General features: G+C 41.5%; 1 protein-coding gene across 3 annotated transcripts in view; it reads right to left on the reverse strand.

The window, feature by feature from the left end:
* The window catches only part of LOC105276145 (high-affinity choline transporter 1-like), an 18,565-nt gene extending 3,670 nt beyond the window's left edge, over window positions 1-14,895 (reverse strand). Inside the window, exons 1-15 of one of the 3 annotated variants that reach the window (XM_026972461.1) lie at window positions 14,359-14,895; window positions 14,021-14,271; window positions 11,740-12,178; window positions 5,673-5,904; window positions 4,127-4,234; window positions 3,566-3,794; window positions 3,170-3,398; window positions 2,704-2,941; window positions 2,515-2,621; window positions 2,347-2,450; window positions 2,111-2,241; window positions 1,615-1,886; window positions 1,007-1,458; window positions 730-880; window positions 57-255 (exon numbers count right to left, since the gene is read on the reverse strand). In XM_026972461.1, coding sequence (XP_026828262.1) covers window positions 57-255; window positions 730-880; window positions 1,007-1,458; window positions 1,615-1,886; window positions 2,111-2,241; window positions 2,347-2,450; window positions 2,515-2,621; window positions 2,704-2,941; window positions 3,170-3,398; window positions 3,566-3,794; window positions 4,127-4,234; window positions 5,673-5,844 — 2,392 coding nt within the window. In that variant the 5' untranslated portion in view covers window positions 5,845-5,904; window positions 11,740-12,178; window positions 14,021-14,271; window positions 14,359-14,895. Of the gene's footprint in view, window positions 1-55; window positions 256-729; window positions 881-1,006; window positions 1,459-1,614; window positions 1,887-2,110; window positions 2,242-2,346; window positions 2,451-2,514; window positions 2,622-2,703; window positions 2,942-3,169; window positions 3,399-3,565; window positions 3,795-4,126; window positions 4,235-5,672; window positions 5,905-11,739; window positions 12,179-14,020; window positions 14,272-14,358 lie in introns of those variants that run through there. The other 2 variants (XM_026972462.1, XM_011333528.3) reach the window with 2 other exon arrangements.
* Window positions 14,896-14,919: the final 24 nt, after the last annotated feature.

Consider the following 14,919-nt stretch of genomic DNA (forward strand, 5'->3'; position numbering starts at 1 on the left):
TTTCCGCAACGTTCCATTATAGAACAAAATTGTGCCTCGCATTCCCTATAGATACCTGTGATGCCGCACGATGCCCCTCTTTATCTTGCAATGCTCGTTCCCACCTTGTCCTTCGGTTGCGGTCCCATGGGTCTTGCATGCTTCTACCCCCATCGCCGGAACAGGAGACAGAGAACCTGGACCATACGAGCCGCTGCTCTGTCTCCTGTCCAGTATATGAACTAGTTCCACCGACGGTGTTGGCGAGAATGTGCCCTGAGGACACGTGATACAAAGCGCTATCTTATAGGAATTATTCACACGGTGAACTACGTACGGGAAAAATACGGGGAGTCTACTTAAGGAAATACACAGGAAATCTATCTAAAGAAATAAAAGGAATAAATATATAAATCTATTTAAGATGATACGCATGCCAACGTTTCTCTCTCTCTCTCTCACACACACACACACACAGAGGATCCTTCGAGGACCTCTCGATGATCGCGTCTGTATTAACGAATAACTTCGTATGCCGCTGATAAATAATCAAACGTACAACACATACATAATAAAACAAATACGTAAAATTTAATGTTAAATTATTTCCATATACATATACAAGTAACTGAAAAGTACAAAACAAAATGTGCGCAGAAAAATATATAAACGGGAAATCCAGACCACACATGGACCACATCACCAGCATGGAGTTCATAAAGGCGATGTTTCGTCGTCGCCGTCCCTCACCTGTAGCGAGGGCCTCCGCAACGTGCCGCCTTCCATGCCAACCAGTTTCACTCCTTTCACGCTTTTCTTCGGAGCTAAGCCGCCGGTGGCGGGCGTGTTTTCCTGAGCGTTCAGATTGTACTCCATGTTACTCCTTTCGACAATGCTGATTCTGCAAATTAGACATCACATCAGACATTGATAAAAGCAAGATTTAAAGGAATAAATGATTTAAAGGTAAAGCCAATTATTTTTTTTTAAATTAATGCGAACAAACTAATTGCCAAGCCGGTAATACCTATCGCCGTCTCGTGATTTATCGTTACTCGGTCCAAGTTCGCAGCCCACTTTGGCGTAAGATGGAGCGCATGGAGTTATTGTTGGCGTCGCTGGGACGCCAATCGACCGGGTAGGCGAGAGTACCTGGCCACGCAGATTCCTCACCCCGAGGATCTGACCTCTGTCGCCCTGACAGATCGGGAGATACTGGCTGGGCAAGTGTGCGGGAGTGTGACGCGCCGGCGTCTGCATCGCGCTTCGCAGAATTGGTGGATTGTGGATCGCTCGTGGTGCGACCGACGTTCCGATGCTTTTCATCTTTGACGGGGTTCTCAAATCGACAGGATCGCCGCCGATCGTCGCGTTACCGTCGCAACAATCGGCTGCTTCCTCGTAACTACAGGTCCGTTCGTCGTCATCATAAACGCACGTGCCAACACCGTCGCACGAGTCCATGCCCGAGGTTGATTTCTGCAAGAAAGTCGATGCTTTAAATGTTAATAGAATCACAGCTTGTGAGCAACAACTCGAACAAGCTTTAAGGCTCAAACGTGCAAAATATAAAATAAACGCTTTAGCTTGTTTAGTAAAAATATTCGCAATTAATATTCATGTCATGAGGATTACCGAAGATGAATCCATAAGAGCGGCACCGGAACTGCTTTGTACCACGCCTGATTGATCCTTGGACTTCCCGGGCGAATAGATGTTCAGCACGTCGCAACATTGTGGAAAGTAACCCTTGCCGAGCAGAGTTCTAGTGAGAAAACTGGTGAAGAGTTGAGTGCAAAGAGCGACTATCATGATAAAAGTACGAAACGGAAACTTTTGGGTACGTGTCTTCGCATCATAGAACGGATATTCGATCAATGGAAGTATGCCGAGTCCTCTTTCGCCTCCTAAAAATGTTTACATTAGCAATAATGTCATAAAAATTAAAACACTTTTTATAGAATACTTAAGTATTAAGAAAATTGTAAGATATTTTCAATATTTAAAGAAATAAATCATTATAGTTCAAAATATATTTAAAAAGATATAAAAAAACGTTAGAAAAATTATAATAAAAGAAATTACAATAAGAACTCCGAATCTAAGAAAGACTAAAAATCAAATCACTAACCGGCGAGACGCAGGATGATGGCGATGAAGTATCCTGCCAGACAACCATAAGTATCCACCATAGATGGCCAATGAATTACAGCTAACAGTTGCGGGAACAGAACAACGTAGACGAGATCGGAGCACAGATACCTTTGAACAGAAAAATATATTTTTATATATTTTAATCTTCTAATTACGCTATCATCTCGACATGTTCGGAACAGCCAATTGTCTCTGAGGAATCGATTTCCTTACGATAGATAGTAGACACTGCTGACTGTAAGCGCAACCAGAGTCGATAGCACGGAAACCGCAATCACTGAGATTCTTAATACCCAGTTCAACTCGCGCTCGGATGCCTGCAACATAGAAGCGGCTTCGATGACGTTCGTTTGGCGCTATCGCTTAAGCAGCGACACTTACTTTTGGCCGTATCGTGAGCTTGTAAACGTTCCTAGTGAACATTGAACTGCTGGCGAGTATACTGGAATCTGCCGAAGACATCACTGCCGCTGAGATCGCACCAAGACCTAAGCAAACATTCACAAGAATTAGAAAAATTCATCTAATTCATCTAATGACTTATTTTTTTATAACAGACTGCAAACCGACCGACGAACGACACCCATTGAGGCGTGAGATATCGCAGGACCATCGGCAACGCGGCGTTCCCGTCGTCGGTGGTGAACGTTTTGTTGTATCCAGGGACTGAGGACCAATCGGTGGCACGAGCAACCACGCCGATTACGGCCGATGGTACCGCGAGTAACAGGCAACCGAACATTGAAGCTATTGATAGAGTCGTTGCAACGGAGGTGCTTTTAATACTTAGAATTCGTTGAAAATAACCCTGAAGACAAAAAGAGAATTACGTGTCGCATTATGCATTCTCGAAGAGCATCTAGAAGAAGATCTAGAAGATAATATAATTCTGAAACATTTGGTACGTATAGACATCTAAATTGATTTTCTTTATTGTCATTATCTTTCTCAGACATGCTTTTGAACACTTCTCAAACATTTGATCTGAATTTCAATATTACTCGGTCGTTAAAGTCACGTTGAAATGTTAAATCACCTGCCAAGGTATACCGCCGAACACCAACAGTAGCATGCCATCCACCCACTCGCCCAAATCTTCGTTCTTTATCTGTCCCAACCAGTCTTTAAGGGCCAAATTGTTTTCGAACGACACCGCGGGATGTACCATGGAGAACGGTGCCGCTATCACTAAACCCAGCAGAATGCACAGCAGCTGCAGCGCATCAGTACAGGCCACAGAATATAATCCGCCGAAGACTGTATATCTAAAAATATTCTAATTCGTAACTCTAACTACTCTCTCAGGTATCTCAAAATACTATTCAAGTATACTAATCTCAGTTCTGAGAACTCTGATAAATATTTCATTATTCCGGATTGCGAATAAGCATCTTTGAGTACTGAAATTGAGTCTTCTTAATGTTACTCTTACATGGCCGCTAAAAGAGCCGATGCGCAAACGCTGATGTTAGGATCGACACCGGCCACAACGGCCAGGGAGCTTCCCAATGCTCTTAGGACGGCGCCACACCAGAATAGATCGCCGCACAACGCCGGAAGGAAGAGCAAGCCTCCAACTCCCGCACCGTATCGTTCTTGGAAGGGATCCAGCATTGTCACGTACTCGGCCTTCCTCATCGGACGTACGAAGAGCATGGCGCCTGCGTACAACATTGATTTTATCGTTAATCACGATAAGAAACAAACGAGACACAGTGTCAAAGTATATATCAGATTGTAAAATGCAAATTTAAGTGATTGGAACGTTTTTATACATACTCTTTAATTTTATATAATTAAGTATAAAGGTAATACTTTTTCTCTCATGGAAGAAAATATTTATAGATCTCTTTTTATAAAAACATATTATCGTTTAATGTTTGGAATAAATTCGCTTTATGGAGAACAAATCAAGATATTTCGTTGATGAAGCATAACATAGCATAAATTACTAGTTATAAAATATAACTGCATATACGTGCAAATTATGTACCGAAAAGCAAGCTGAGACTGTAACCGATAGGTACTTGACACCAGGCCAGACCCTTGGTGAACATGGCCTCGGCGGTGCCATTGACGAAGGCTCCCCCTACCCATGTCGCTGTAACATACGTATTATTTTATAAATAAAAATATAGATACGTATAATGTATTGAATCACAAAAATATACTTCATTAATTCCATATTTTAAATGGATAATTTTTTAAGGAAACGGAAGGGAAATCAGCTGTTACAGAAATAATAATATTATATTTGCAGATTTGACAAGACTATATTCAGTAAATAGAATAAATATTCTTAACATATTTTCTTGCTATTAATTACTCTAGTGTCCTATTATTAAGATTTGTTACAGTAGCATAATATGAACCTCTTCCCTCATGTAGATCGCAAAAGTGAAACGAATACTTGAACTATTCTTTTTGTCTCGTTGTCTCTCTTGTATATCGCAAAGATGACAGAGGAATGGGAAAAATGAATGAGCCAATGAGAGAAAGAGAGAAAGAGAGAGAACACTTGATGTCAGGTTTCCCTGTGGTTGCATAGTCGGAGTGCTCATTACGGTAATGGAGGATGCAAAAGCCACGAAGCGATTCGACAAGTGCAAGTGAGATGAATGAGAGAAGTAGATATTGCAAATTGAAAATCGAACGAAATTCCAATGAAGATGGGGATGCAATTTTAAAAGCCTGTGAAACGTAAATCTACCGAATGCAATCAATAGAAATCTATTTTGCGAGGTCGCGAAATCTTTCCCTACAAAGTGTCAGAGTTGCTTCGAAAATAATAAAACTGAAAATGGCAAAGAGAACGCGAAACAAATAAAATGAATTTTAAATAAGACAGCGACGAAAACAGCGTTGCTTTTTACGATATTACGTATTACAACGCACTTGATACGTGTCGATATCGAAATGAAAATAAACTCGGACAACATGACCGTCAGATAATTTCACAAAATTTGATGGAAAGTTTAGAACAAATTCGGGAAGAGAAGTAATTAATGTGTGATAAATGATCAGGTTCCTCCGTAGTGAGTTCAACGCCCGCAGAGGTCGGCACTTGGTTGCGTCGCGACCAACTTCTCGAGTCATGAATTCCTAATTCTCGAAATCAAGAATAACGACGTAACATTTAAAAACATTTGAAATTCATCTTTCTACTTCTTCGCAAACGTTAAAATCGTATTAAGAATTTAAAACTGCAGGTAATCGCATAAATCGTCGATATCACGTAGATTAAGCCTTGACCTCGCTGACAGTCTCAATTGATCATCGGAAGCAGAAAGTCTGTAATACGCACAAAATGCCTGCGTTAGATCTAATCAAGGTCCACGTGTCATGGACGGAGAGAAAAAATTCGCTGATGCAGGCATTCAAGACTCTCCGTAACAAATCTCATCGAGTGTTAAATAGACAGAGAAAAGAGCTGACAAAAATTTAACGATATTTAACATTAAGTTTGCTTGCTGAGAACAGTTACATCCTGCACTCATCTTGCTACAGTAATAACTCGTTAGAATAGACTGTTATTTTACCAATGAGCGTGAAGACCCCGAGCAAAGGCCCGAGGCGGCGATTCGCGAGCATCATGTCATCCTGTCCCCGTGCAGCCTTTCTCTTCTTGAACGCGGCGGCCCACACGCCGACACCCAGCACCGCGACGTAAAACACAATTACGCCAATTACACCCGTCACGTACACCCCCATCCTCTTCTCCTCCGTGCTTGGGCGCGTTCTCTCGTCCGCTTCCGGATATAGACCCTGCAACTGAATGATTGATAGTAAAAGCAGCGCAGAAATAACAATCCCAACACAGTAATCGGGTATTTATAGTGAATCACAAAAGTACTCGTGTCCTCTTTCCTTTCCGTCATTTTGATTCGTAAATGATAGTAGTTAATATTTTTTTTAAGAGAGACATAATAGAATTCTTATCAAAATAATGCAGGCACTGTATTATTAGGAGTGTGATTTAGTTTTGAGGGTTTTGCAACAGATGGCTGTAGTGTCAGTTTGTTCCAATAGCTGTTTCCGATAACTGTTGTTTCTTACAGTGTTGACATTATCCATGACATTTAGTAGCATTATAGCAATAACAGTCGTGTTTATATCATCGTAAAAATTCAACTTCCGAAAGAGCATTTTCGACATGCGTTGCTTTTGTTTTTTAATCAAAAGAAAACTGCGGTTGAGGGTTATAGAATTCTTGTGGAAACTTATGGTGATTCTGCCCCATCAATTAAGACGTGTGAATACTGGTTTAGACGCTTTAAAAGTGGTCATACTGATGTGAAGGACAAAGAACGCTCGGGACAACCAAGAAAGCTTGAAAATGCAGATTTGCAAGCATTATTGCACGAAAATCCAACACAATCCACTTCAGAACTTGCCAGAGCATTAAATGTTGATCGTACAACAGTTACCAAACATTTACATGAAATGGGAAAAATTCAGAAAGAAGGGAAATGGGTTCGACATCAATTATCGGAAAGTGCCATTGCGAACCGGTTGAACATTTGCATTTCGTTGATCGCCAGGCAAAAAAAGAAGAATCTTTTGTCTCGGATTGTTACTGGGGATGAAAAGTGGATCTATTTTAATAATCCCAAACGCAGAAAATCATGGGTGGATCCAGACCAACCATCAACATCCACTCCGAGACGCAATATTCACGGTTGAAAAGTAATGCTCTGTATTTGGTGGGATAGTGTACTATGAGCTGTTAAATCCGCATGAGACTGTCACGGCTGATCGTTATCGACACCAATTGTACAAGTTGAAGCAAGCATTGGACCAAAAACGACCACCAATTGCGAGTAAACGACGGAAAGTGATTCTTCTTCGTGACAACGCTCGACCTCACGTTGCGTTATCAGTGAAACAAACACTATTAGAGCTTGAATGGCAAGTCTTCTCCGGACATTGCTCCATGCGATTATTATTTGTTCCGGTCGATGCAACACGCTTTAGAGGATACACACTTTCATAATTTGGAAGAAGTGCGAAAATTCATCGACGAATGGATCAACTGAAAAGAAGAGTCATTTTATCGTCGTGGAATCCATCTCTTGCCAGAAAGATGGGAAAAAGTTATAGAAAACGAAGGAAAATATTTTGATTAAGGTATTCATTCATTATCATATTTAAATACATGCGTTTTTGAGCAAAAAAACCCTCAAAACTAAATTACACCCCTAATAATTAGGAAACGTTTGATTTCTGCTTTAGAAGTAATTAGATTTACACAGTACTGATCAGAACGTCAGTGTAATCTTGACTGATCCAGATTTACATTTCATTCTGCTAACGGGATTTGACATAGCTCTCCCAGTAAACAATTTGTTAGCAAGCTGCCGACAGATTAGCGACAGATTCGAACAGGATCTACCGATCTATAGACATCCGTGTCCGCATTCGACTTACATTATAATCTGCTAGCAGAACCTGCGCAGCAGATTCTGCCAGCAGATTGACGGCAAAAATCTGTGTGCGTCACGAGTCCCTACTACATCTCCACCACATGCTACCAAGTTCAGTTTCTGGCGTCACTCTGTGTGGGTGCTTAGACAATGGGGTGGCACGGTGAGAGGTGCGGATTAATCCGATATGAAGCCGTGCTCTTCACGATCAATACCGCATTAATTATTCCGTCTCTTTAATTAACATCTCCGTGCAAATAAGCGTAGGTATACGCGTATACGTTTCTGCTCATTAGTCGGCACAAAAAGCCTGTGGCCTTTGAGTATATTTAGAAATCGATATCCGTGGATATCGCGACGGAAAGGTGGTAAATCCAAAAAACTAAGTTATTAATATTGTTGGATACGTACATATACATATATAGCAATTTACGTACAATGTATTATCTACAATATTAACATAAATTTCAATTCCACCTTTAAAAATTGTTGAGAAATTCCTAATTTGTTTGCAATCGCTTACGACTCTCTCCCTCTCTCTCTCTCTCTCTCTCCTTCCCTCTTTGTTATAATATTTATGATATACAATAAATATATATACATATATATTGCATGAAATGTCGATAAAGAAAAAAATTGATAAGAAAAGAAAATATTAACATATTTGGTAATATTTTTTATTAATTTATTTAAAGCAACAATTATCGTGCTGCGCTCGAGTACATCGTTCGTTATCCAGAACGTAGAAAGATCAATTGCAACGTAATTTTGCGATTGACATTTCATGCAGAAAACTATACTTCATACCGATCGTATTGATTTTCTCTCATCACATGAGAAACGTCATTTATTCGTAGTACGCATAAACGTATATGGTTGCAAGCTTCGCACGAATGCTTTGAAAGTTCGACGCGTATCGCGTTTCCGTATGACGATTTACAAACTATTATCATCCCGATATTCGTCGGTCTTGCGAACAGTGTACAAAGAAATAAAGCGAATAATAATTTCGAGTGTTAATGTTTCTATCGAGTTGAGTGAAGTGAAAGGGCCCTTTTGATGCGATATCCCTGAACGCGCGAAATTATATTGACAAGCTAATTGGTGATCTTTAAATCTTTCCCGTTTGAAAACTAAAAATTGTGACCAACGTGCTGTTTTCCGAGCTCAGCAGCTCGTTCAGCGATAGCTTCAGCGGTGACCGATGGCATATACCAGTGACATTTATTGTAGTGAGCATTTCGCGTACGGAGGCGGACTCTACACGGGGAAGCTAATCGAGCGTGACGGCAATTGTAACGCGGTTTAAAATTCAAGTGTGCCCCAGATATCGGGCGGGATGGGTTGTAGGGTCACGATCCAAAAACGGCGCGCTGCGCCGTGCCGAGCCGTCAAAGTTCAGCGCTGAGTCCTGCGAATTCCAAAACGAATTGCATTATTAATCCGCGCGAGAGACCGTGCCATCCGGATCGGGAGATCCGACGTATCTGACGTACGAATCGACGTACACGTACACATACATACGTATGTACGTGTAAGAGCTCGCCACGTGCACGTACGTGCCCAGAAACGAACTGGCTGCAAAAAACGTGCCCGCATTTGAGAGATATTTGCAGAAGCTATCCCTGGCGCGAAGTGGCGAATTTGAAGTACGAGGTCATCGCGAAACGATTATTGTAAAAAATTCTCAACTTCGGCGCGATCGCCGTTGAACTGAAGAGTGTGGGACGCTTTTGCCAGGGTTGAAACGTATAAAACGCCTCTTGGATGGCATTATTTAAATGATCCATCCTACACGCGCGTATATGAGACCATTTGTTCCCCGTTGCTCAAAGTTGGAGAACTATCGGCACGTCTCTTTTGACGCGCCGATGCTTTTACGAACGTGCTACATGTATGTGGACAACAGTTTTGGAGAACAACCGCGCATTTTACGTACATTGATGATCTACTTAATATCCGCGCTACGCAGAAATACATACGCGCGGGTATATACTTAAACTTCAATAATCAATAAACACGCCCGATTGCAGCGACGGACTGCACGGATACACGAAGAAGACGTTAAGAAAAAGGGTAGTCGCACACTTGAAGATATATATATATTCCTTAGCAACTTAGAATTTATATCAACTCAGTTAAAATATTGAAGAATTTTCGCAATCAAATGTAAAGCTTTCTGCGAATGAAGCTTTTCGCAGACAAAGATAAATCATGAACAACAATATGCTCTTGGCTTAATTTCAAGTTTGATTTTAACAACATTTTTACTTAAGCTTCAACATAATAGCGTGCAATATAACGGAACAAACAAAATAAGGAAAAAAATTGGCATTTCATTGAAATCTCGATAAAAAGAACAAAATTAATTGAATCTAAATATCTTTTTCAAACGCACAGATTTGCTTCCTCGAGATAGGAAGTACTTTTTTTGCCAATAATGTACTCACGCCTGTAATCTCATTATCTCACCGATGCAAAAATAGGGAAACAAGCTAATATGCGCTTGATCGTGATGAAGGGTAAGCAGCCCTCAAAGGGTGAGGCTAAGCGAGGTGAAGGGTACGAGAGGCGCGACCGACGATAATTTTATGCGAGAGCATCTTCCAAGGCTCACCAATCGCAGAAGAATGTTTCAACAGGATATTCCCAATTACGAATATCACTGCTAAGGGCTTCGGCTCTGAGAGGGGGAAAAGAGAAGAGCAGAGAGAACGTAGGAAGAGCGAGATTATATTTACTATGCCATGGGAGAAGAGCCTCTTGACAGGGATATAAAAGGTGGCCGACGTAAAACCGGATGGAAATCTAAACAGGATATTTTTAGCGGTGCAATGAGAAGCAACAAGGAGCAGAAAGGATTAGTATCGACTTAAAGAAGTTAAAAATAATGAATGAAACGTTCAATCACTATCAAACTCTTGCGTGCAAACGTTAGTGCGTCGCCTGCTTTTTCTGTAGATTCGTATTTTTCTCGATTAGCGACATCCACGTTGTGAGAATATTCAAAATTCGCCTCCACGAAAGTTGCATTAAATGCGAAAATATACGTGAACCTTGTATGCACGGCACGTGCGATGCAACTATATAATATCGTCATATATTGAAAAATGGGAAGCAGGCAAGCTCGAAGCTGAGGAAGAAACTGCGTTAGTATAAACATATTGCACCAGGGTTGAGAAACCGTGCGGCCGAAAGTTGCTAGTAAAATTCCGTGAATTTCGAGATGACGAAAGCAGGCGAGAAACGAAAATCACTTGGCTCGCTCCCGGGCTCCCGGCACGAATAAAATCAGAACACTCGGTTTATCTTTGAACGAAACGAGGACTAGACCGTTCGACCAGTTCGCTGCCAACTTTTCAAGCCAGTTTCAACTTGTTTCTCTCGTAAACACAAAGCGACCGCGAATCGATCTGCGTTTTACTTTTCGATTCTATTTCTCAAGACAAATGAGAAGCATTTTGTATTGTGCTCTTTCGATACGATCATTGTGCGCGTCGCAATTTGGAATCTTTGATGGTTTAGCACGAAATTCGTCACGTGTTCCCCTAATAAAGTACATGAATAAAAGAACAGCGGTACGATAAATTATCGTATAAATCTATATATCGCACAATTTAAAGATTACAGATTGAAACTGATGAGCTCAGATTTCAAAGTGGATACTCGATACTTTCAAGTGGACAGACACTCAAGATTAATCTTGTCACTCATCTGCTAAAAAAAACGAATATTGAACGATTACTGAAATAAAATGATATACTTCATATCTATAGCATCTCCATTTCTGATTAAAAGTTCACGATACAGTAATTAACAAGCGAGCGACGAGACAGTGTTAAAATATAAACGACGATAAGAGTTTGACAAACGAGAAGAGAGAGAGTGAGAGAGAAAAAGAGAGAATAGAAGCTCGTAAATCTTCAAGTCGCATTATTGACTTTCTTTGTGCACCCTTTTCAGTATTCTCCAATTTGCACTCGCAACAAAGTGGGAGAAAGAGAAACAGGGATTAATTTATTATGTGGTCTCTGTATGCGCGGATAAAGAAAAACTCAAATCGAAGTACGGACAAAGCGATAAATGCATAACAGAATACAAAATAACCACAATGAGTGAGGGTGACAGAGAGAGAAAGAGCGAGAGGGGGGGGGAGATGAAAATTCGGAGTCGCACTACTTACCGGCTACCCCAGCGAGATCATGCGACGCACGCCTCTTACGCGGCTGTACCCATCTCTCGCGTCTCCGCGCTCTGCCGTTCTTATTTCCTCTCTGCGGCCGCACACCGTGACGGAGGTGCTCGCCGAGGGAGGAAATCGACGCCTCGTTCCGCAGCACGCGGGTACAACCTGCACGCTCGCCGATCGGGCACGTCAGCCGCGCGACAGAGAGGAGCCAGGCAGTACGACTGAATCTATCCTGCGACCTCAGCATCCCGCACGGCTGACACGCTGGACCGCCACCACCTCGTTGGGGGTAGCGCGCGCGCAAGATACGGATATACACGGTGGTCCATTATCGGTGATACCACTGGAGGCGGACGGTTCTGCGTGAAAAAACGTGTCGAAGGTCCAGAGCGACTTTCCTTCATGCCGGGCTTCATCTCCGAGAAGATTGAATCTAAAAAGTGGAAAGTTTTGATATCTTTTTTCCAGCTTGCGTAATATTTAAATGGTAGAAATGGATAAAGTTGTTTCATTAATCGGTGAGATATGAATAGAAATATGACAGCCTAATTCTAAAAATTTTTAAATATTGTTTTAATATTTTGCACAGAGTTTAGTTGGTACTTTTAATGATTAGATACTGTTTTCTAGGATGTCGGATTTCCTATCCATACTTTGACAAACACTGTTAAAATATAGAACTATTATGCAAAGCAATACTTTATCTGTTGTTTTTTTTAATTCAAGAATTAATTACAGAGATATTTAATATAGAAAAGGATAGACAAAAACATTTGAATAATAATAATTCGCGGACACCTTATATACGAATGAAGAGCGAGAGAGCGAGAGAGCGGAAAGACTGATCCAACTAGAGACAAGTTGATAAGAGGGGAGATCGAGTGAGATGGAAGTATAGAGCTTGCGTCGGAGCGAAATGGGATCTACGACCCATAAGGAAAAACGAAGGAGGATAAGGATGAAAAGCGATGGCAGGAAAATTGGCAAACGCAGAGAAAGACAGTCACGCGGAGCGGGTCAATGTTTCTCTGTGACGGATGATACAGTGTCAATGCTACGAGGCGACAAACTGACTACTACTAGTAGGTGAACTCCCGAAAACTCTAAATTTCTCGGAAACGAAAAAAGTAAACATTTCACGTCCAGCGAAAATAAGACGAGGGGTATATATCGCGTGTATAGAACCAAGCGAGATGTTTGCTCGAGGTGGGAGCCTTCGAGAGAGCTAATCGAGTGACAATGCTAATAGGAAAAATGAAGGACATGAGCTTGATAAAAAGAATATAAAGAGAATCACGGGAGGGAAAAAAATGACAAAATCAGAGGTCAGGAGACGTAGAAGAGAAAGATAAATAGATAGATAACAAAATGGAGCTATTTACTTGGAATACAAAAGACCTTCTTTTATATATACGATAGTTACCATAAGTTTGTTATAAAGAAAATATAAAAAATACACACACACACAAAAGAATGTGTAACTTGTATTAACGCGTAACTGAATTAAAATAATTTATAATAATCCTACTAGAGAAAAGATATACAATTGAGAAGAAAATAGTTGATGTATTAATTTCACGTTAAATGCACTGATGAGAATACCTGATTACCTGAAGAACAGAAATAAAATGCAAGGATGTGCACAAAGGAGAGAGAAGTGTAACATAGAACAAAAATGGAAAGAGAGAGGGAGAGAACAGAACGAACGAGAGAGAGACATGTCCACGTGCGGGGGGGGGGCAACCGTATTGATCTGTTCGCGCAAACTCCTGGTCCTTAGGCTCCCTCTGCAGCCAGAGTCGACCCTCGCCCCGCTTGTCGTCACCCTCACCCTGCTGCACTCGCAGCCTCCGGATGTGCACTCCGTGGTTTCGAGTCCTCTGGAGGTTTCAACTTTGAACATTGTCTCTGGACATTGTTCCTCGTTGCTTTTCTGAAACACCGATTGATACTTCGGCATATGATCCTCTGATCTCGCTCTCTCTAATAATAATCGTTAACTCTATCCTTCTTTCGTAATTAATTTCCAGCGTCATTTACAGTTTCCGAATATGCGCCGTCATCAAGGATTCTTCGGTTATGACCCTGATTCCACTTCTCTCTCCCCCCTTTTCTTCTTCCTCTTAGCATTCAGAACGAGATAATACGTGACGATGACACGTAATCGTGCAGACAAGAAGAAGAGAGGAAGTCGTTGGAAATAATGACTGAACCAGACGGCTCGAGAGAGACCTAATCGGTGTGATTAGGTCGTATCTGCAGCGTGCTAATTTACCTTGCCCACAGAATGCGCAATTAACGCGTTCCGTGCGGCGGACAGTTCGATAACGCTCGATCCTGCCTAGGCGCACTCTTGCGAGGTGGATCGACGTAATTGCCAAGCCACCTTGAAGACGCGCCGTGACCCTGTTCCTTGGTAGAGTCTGACGGGATTGATCGTGCACTGGAGATGCGATCGACACGCTCAACGCCAACACAGCCCTCGTTTCCTTTGATGATGTAATTGCAACTTCCGTCAGCTAAAATCTAATTTGCAAAAACAGGATTAAAAGAAATGTCGAGAGTATGCATCCTGAAATTGTATAAATATATGGAATATTCTCTAATACTTACTCATTATATTCGCAAATTAATTCCCAACGCGCGGGAATTGGAAGCTTGTAATTTGTATATTTCTAATTTGTTGCCTTTGGTAGTGCGTTAACGCAACGTTTTTTCACACAGCCGTTCCTTCTTCGGGAGGCGCCGTGTGTGCCACTTTGATGCCTTTTATATCACTTTTCATAATTTACGAAATAGCGTATCGATTTCTTTTAATTAACCCATTTTTACAGGGTGCAAAGTAGGGTAATTACGTTGTACACAGGTAATTGTAGCGGTTTCGCGTTAACGATGCGGTGGCGTGCGATGGGGACCGATGTCGTTTTCATGCACTCAATAAGCCGTATCGTTTACGTTCGTGAACGGTCAACGCTTAATTAAATGTCGGGGGGACGTCAAATGTGGTTAAACGGCCCGATGGGATGCCATGGAAGGTGTTAGCTCAGACGAACGAGATAGGAAAAAAGTGGCGAGGGAAATGTCAAGAGACTGTCACATGGGATTAGTAGGAACACGGACAAATTCTTCACGAGAAAGAGCAAAACAGCAGTTATGGAAATATTCTTTGCTCGA

Source organism: Ooceraea biroi, chromosome 9, assembly GCF_003672135.1.
Source record: "Ooceraea biroi isolate clonal line C1 chromosome 9, Obir_v5.4, whole genome shotgun sequence".
In the NCBI taxonomy this organism is placed as follows: domain Eukaryota; kingdom Metazoa; phylum Arthropoda; class Insecta; order Hymenoptera; family Formicidae; genus Ooceraea; species Ooceraea biroi.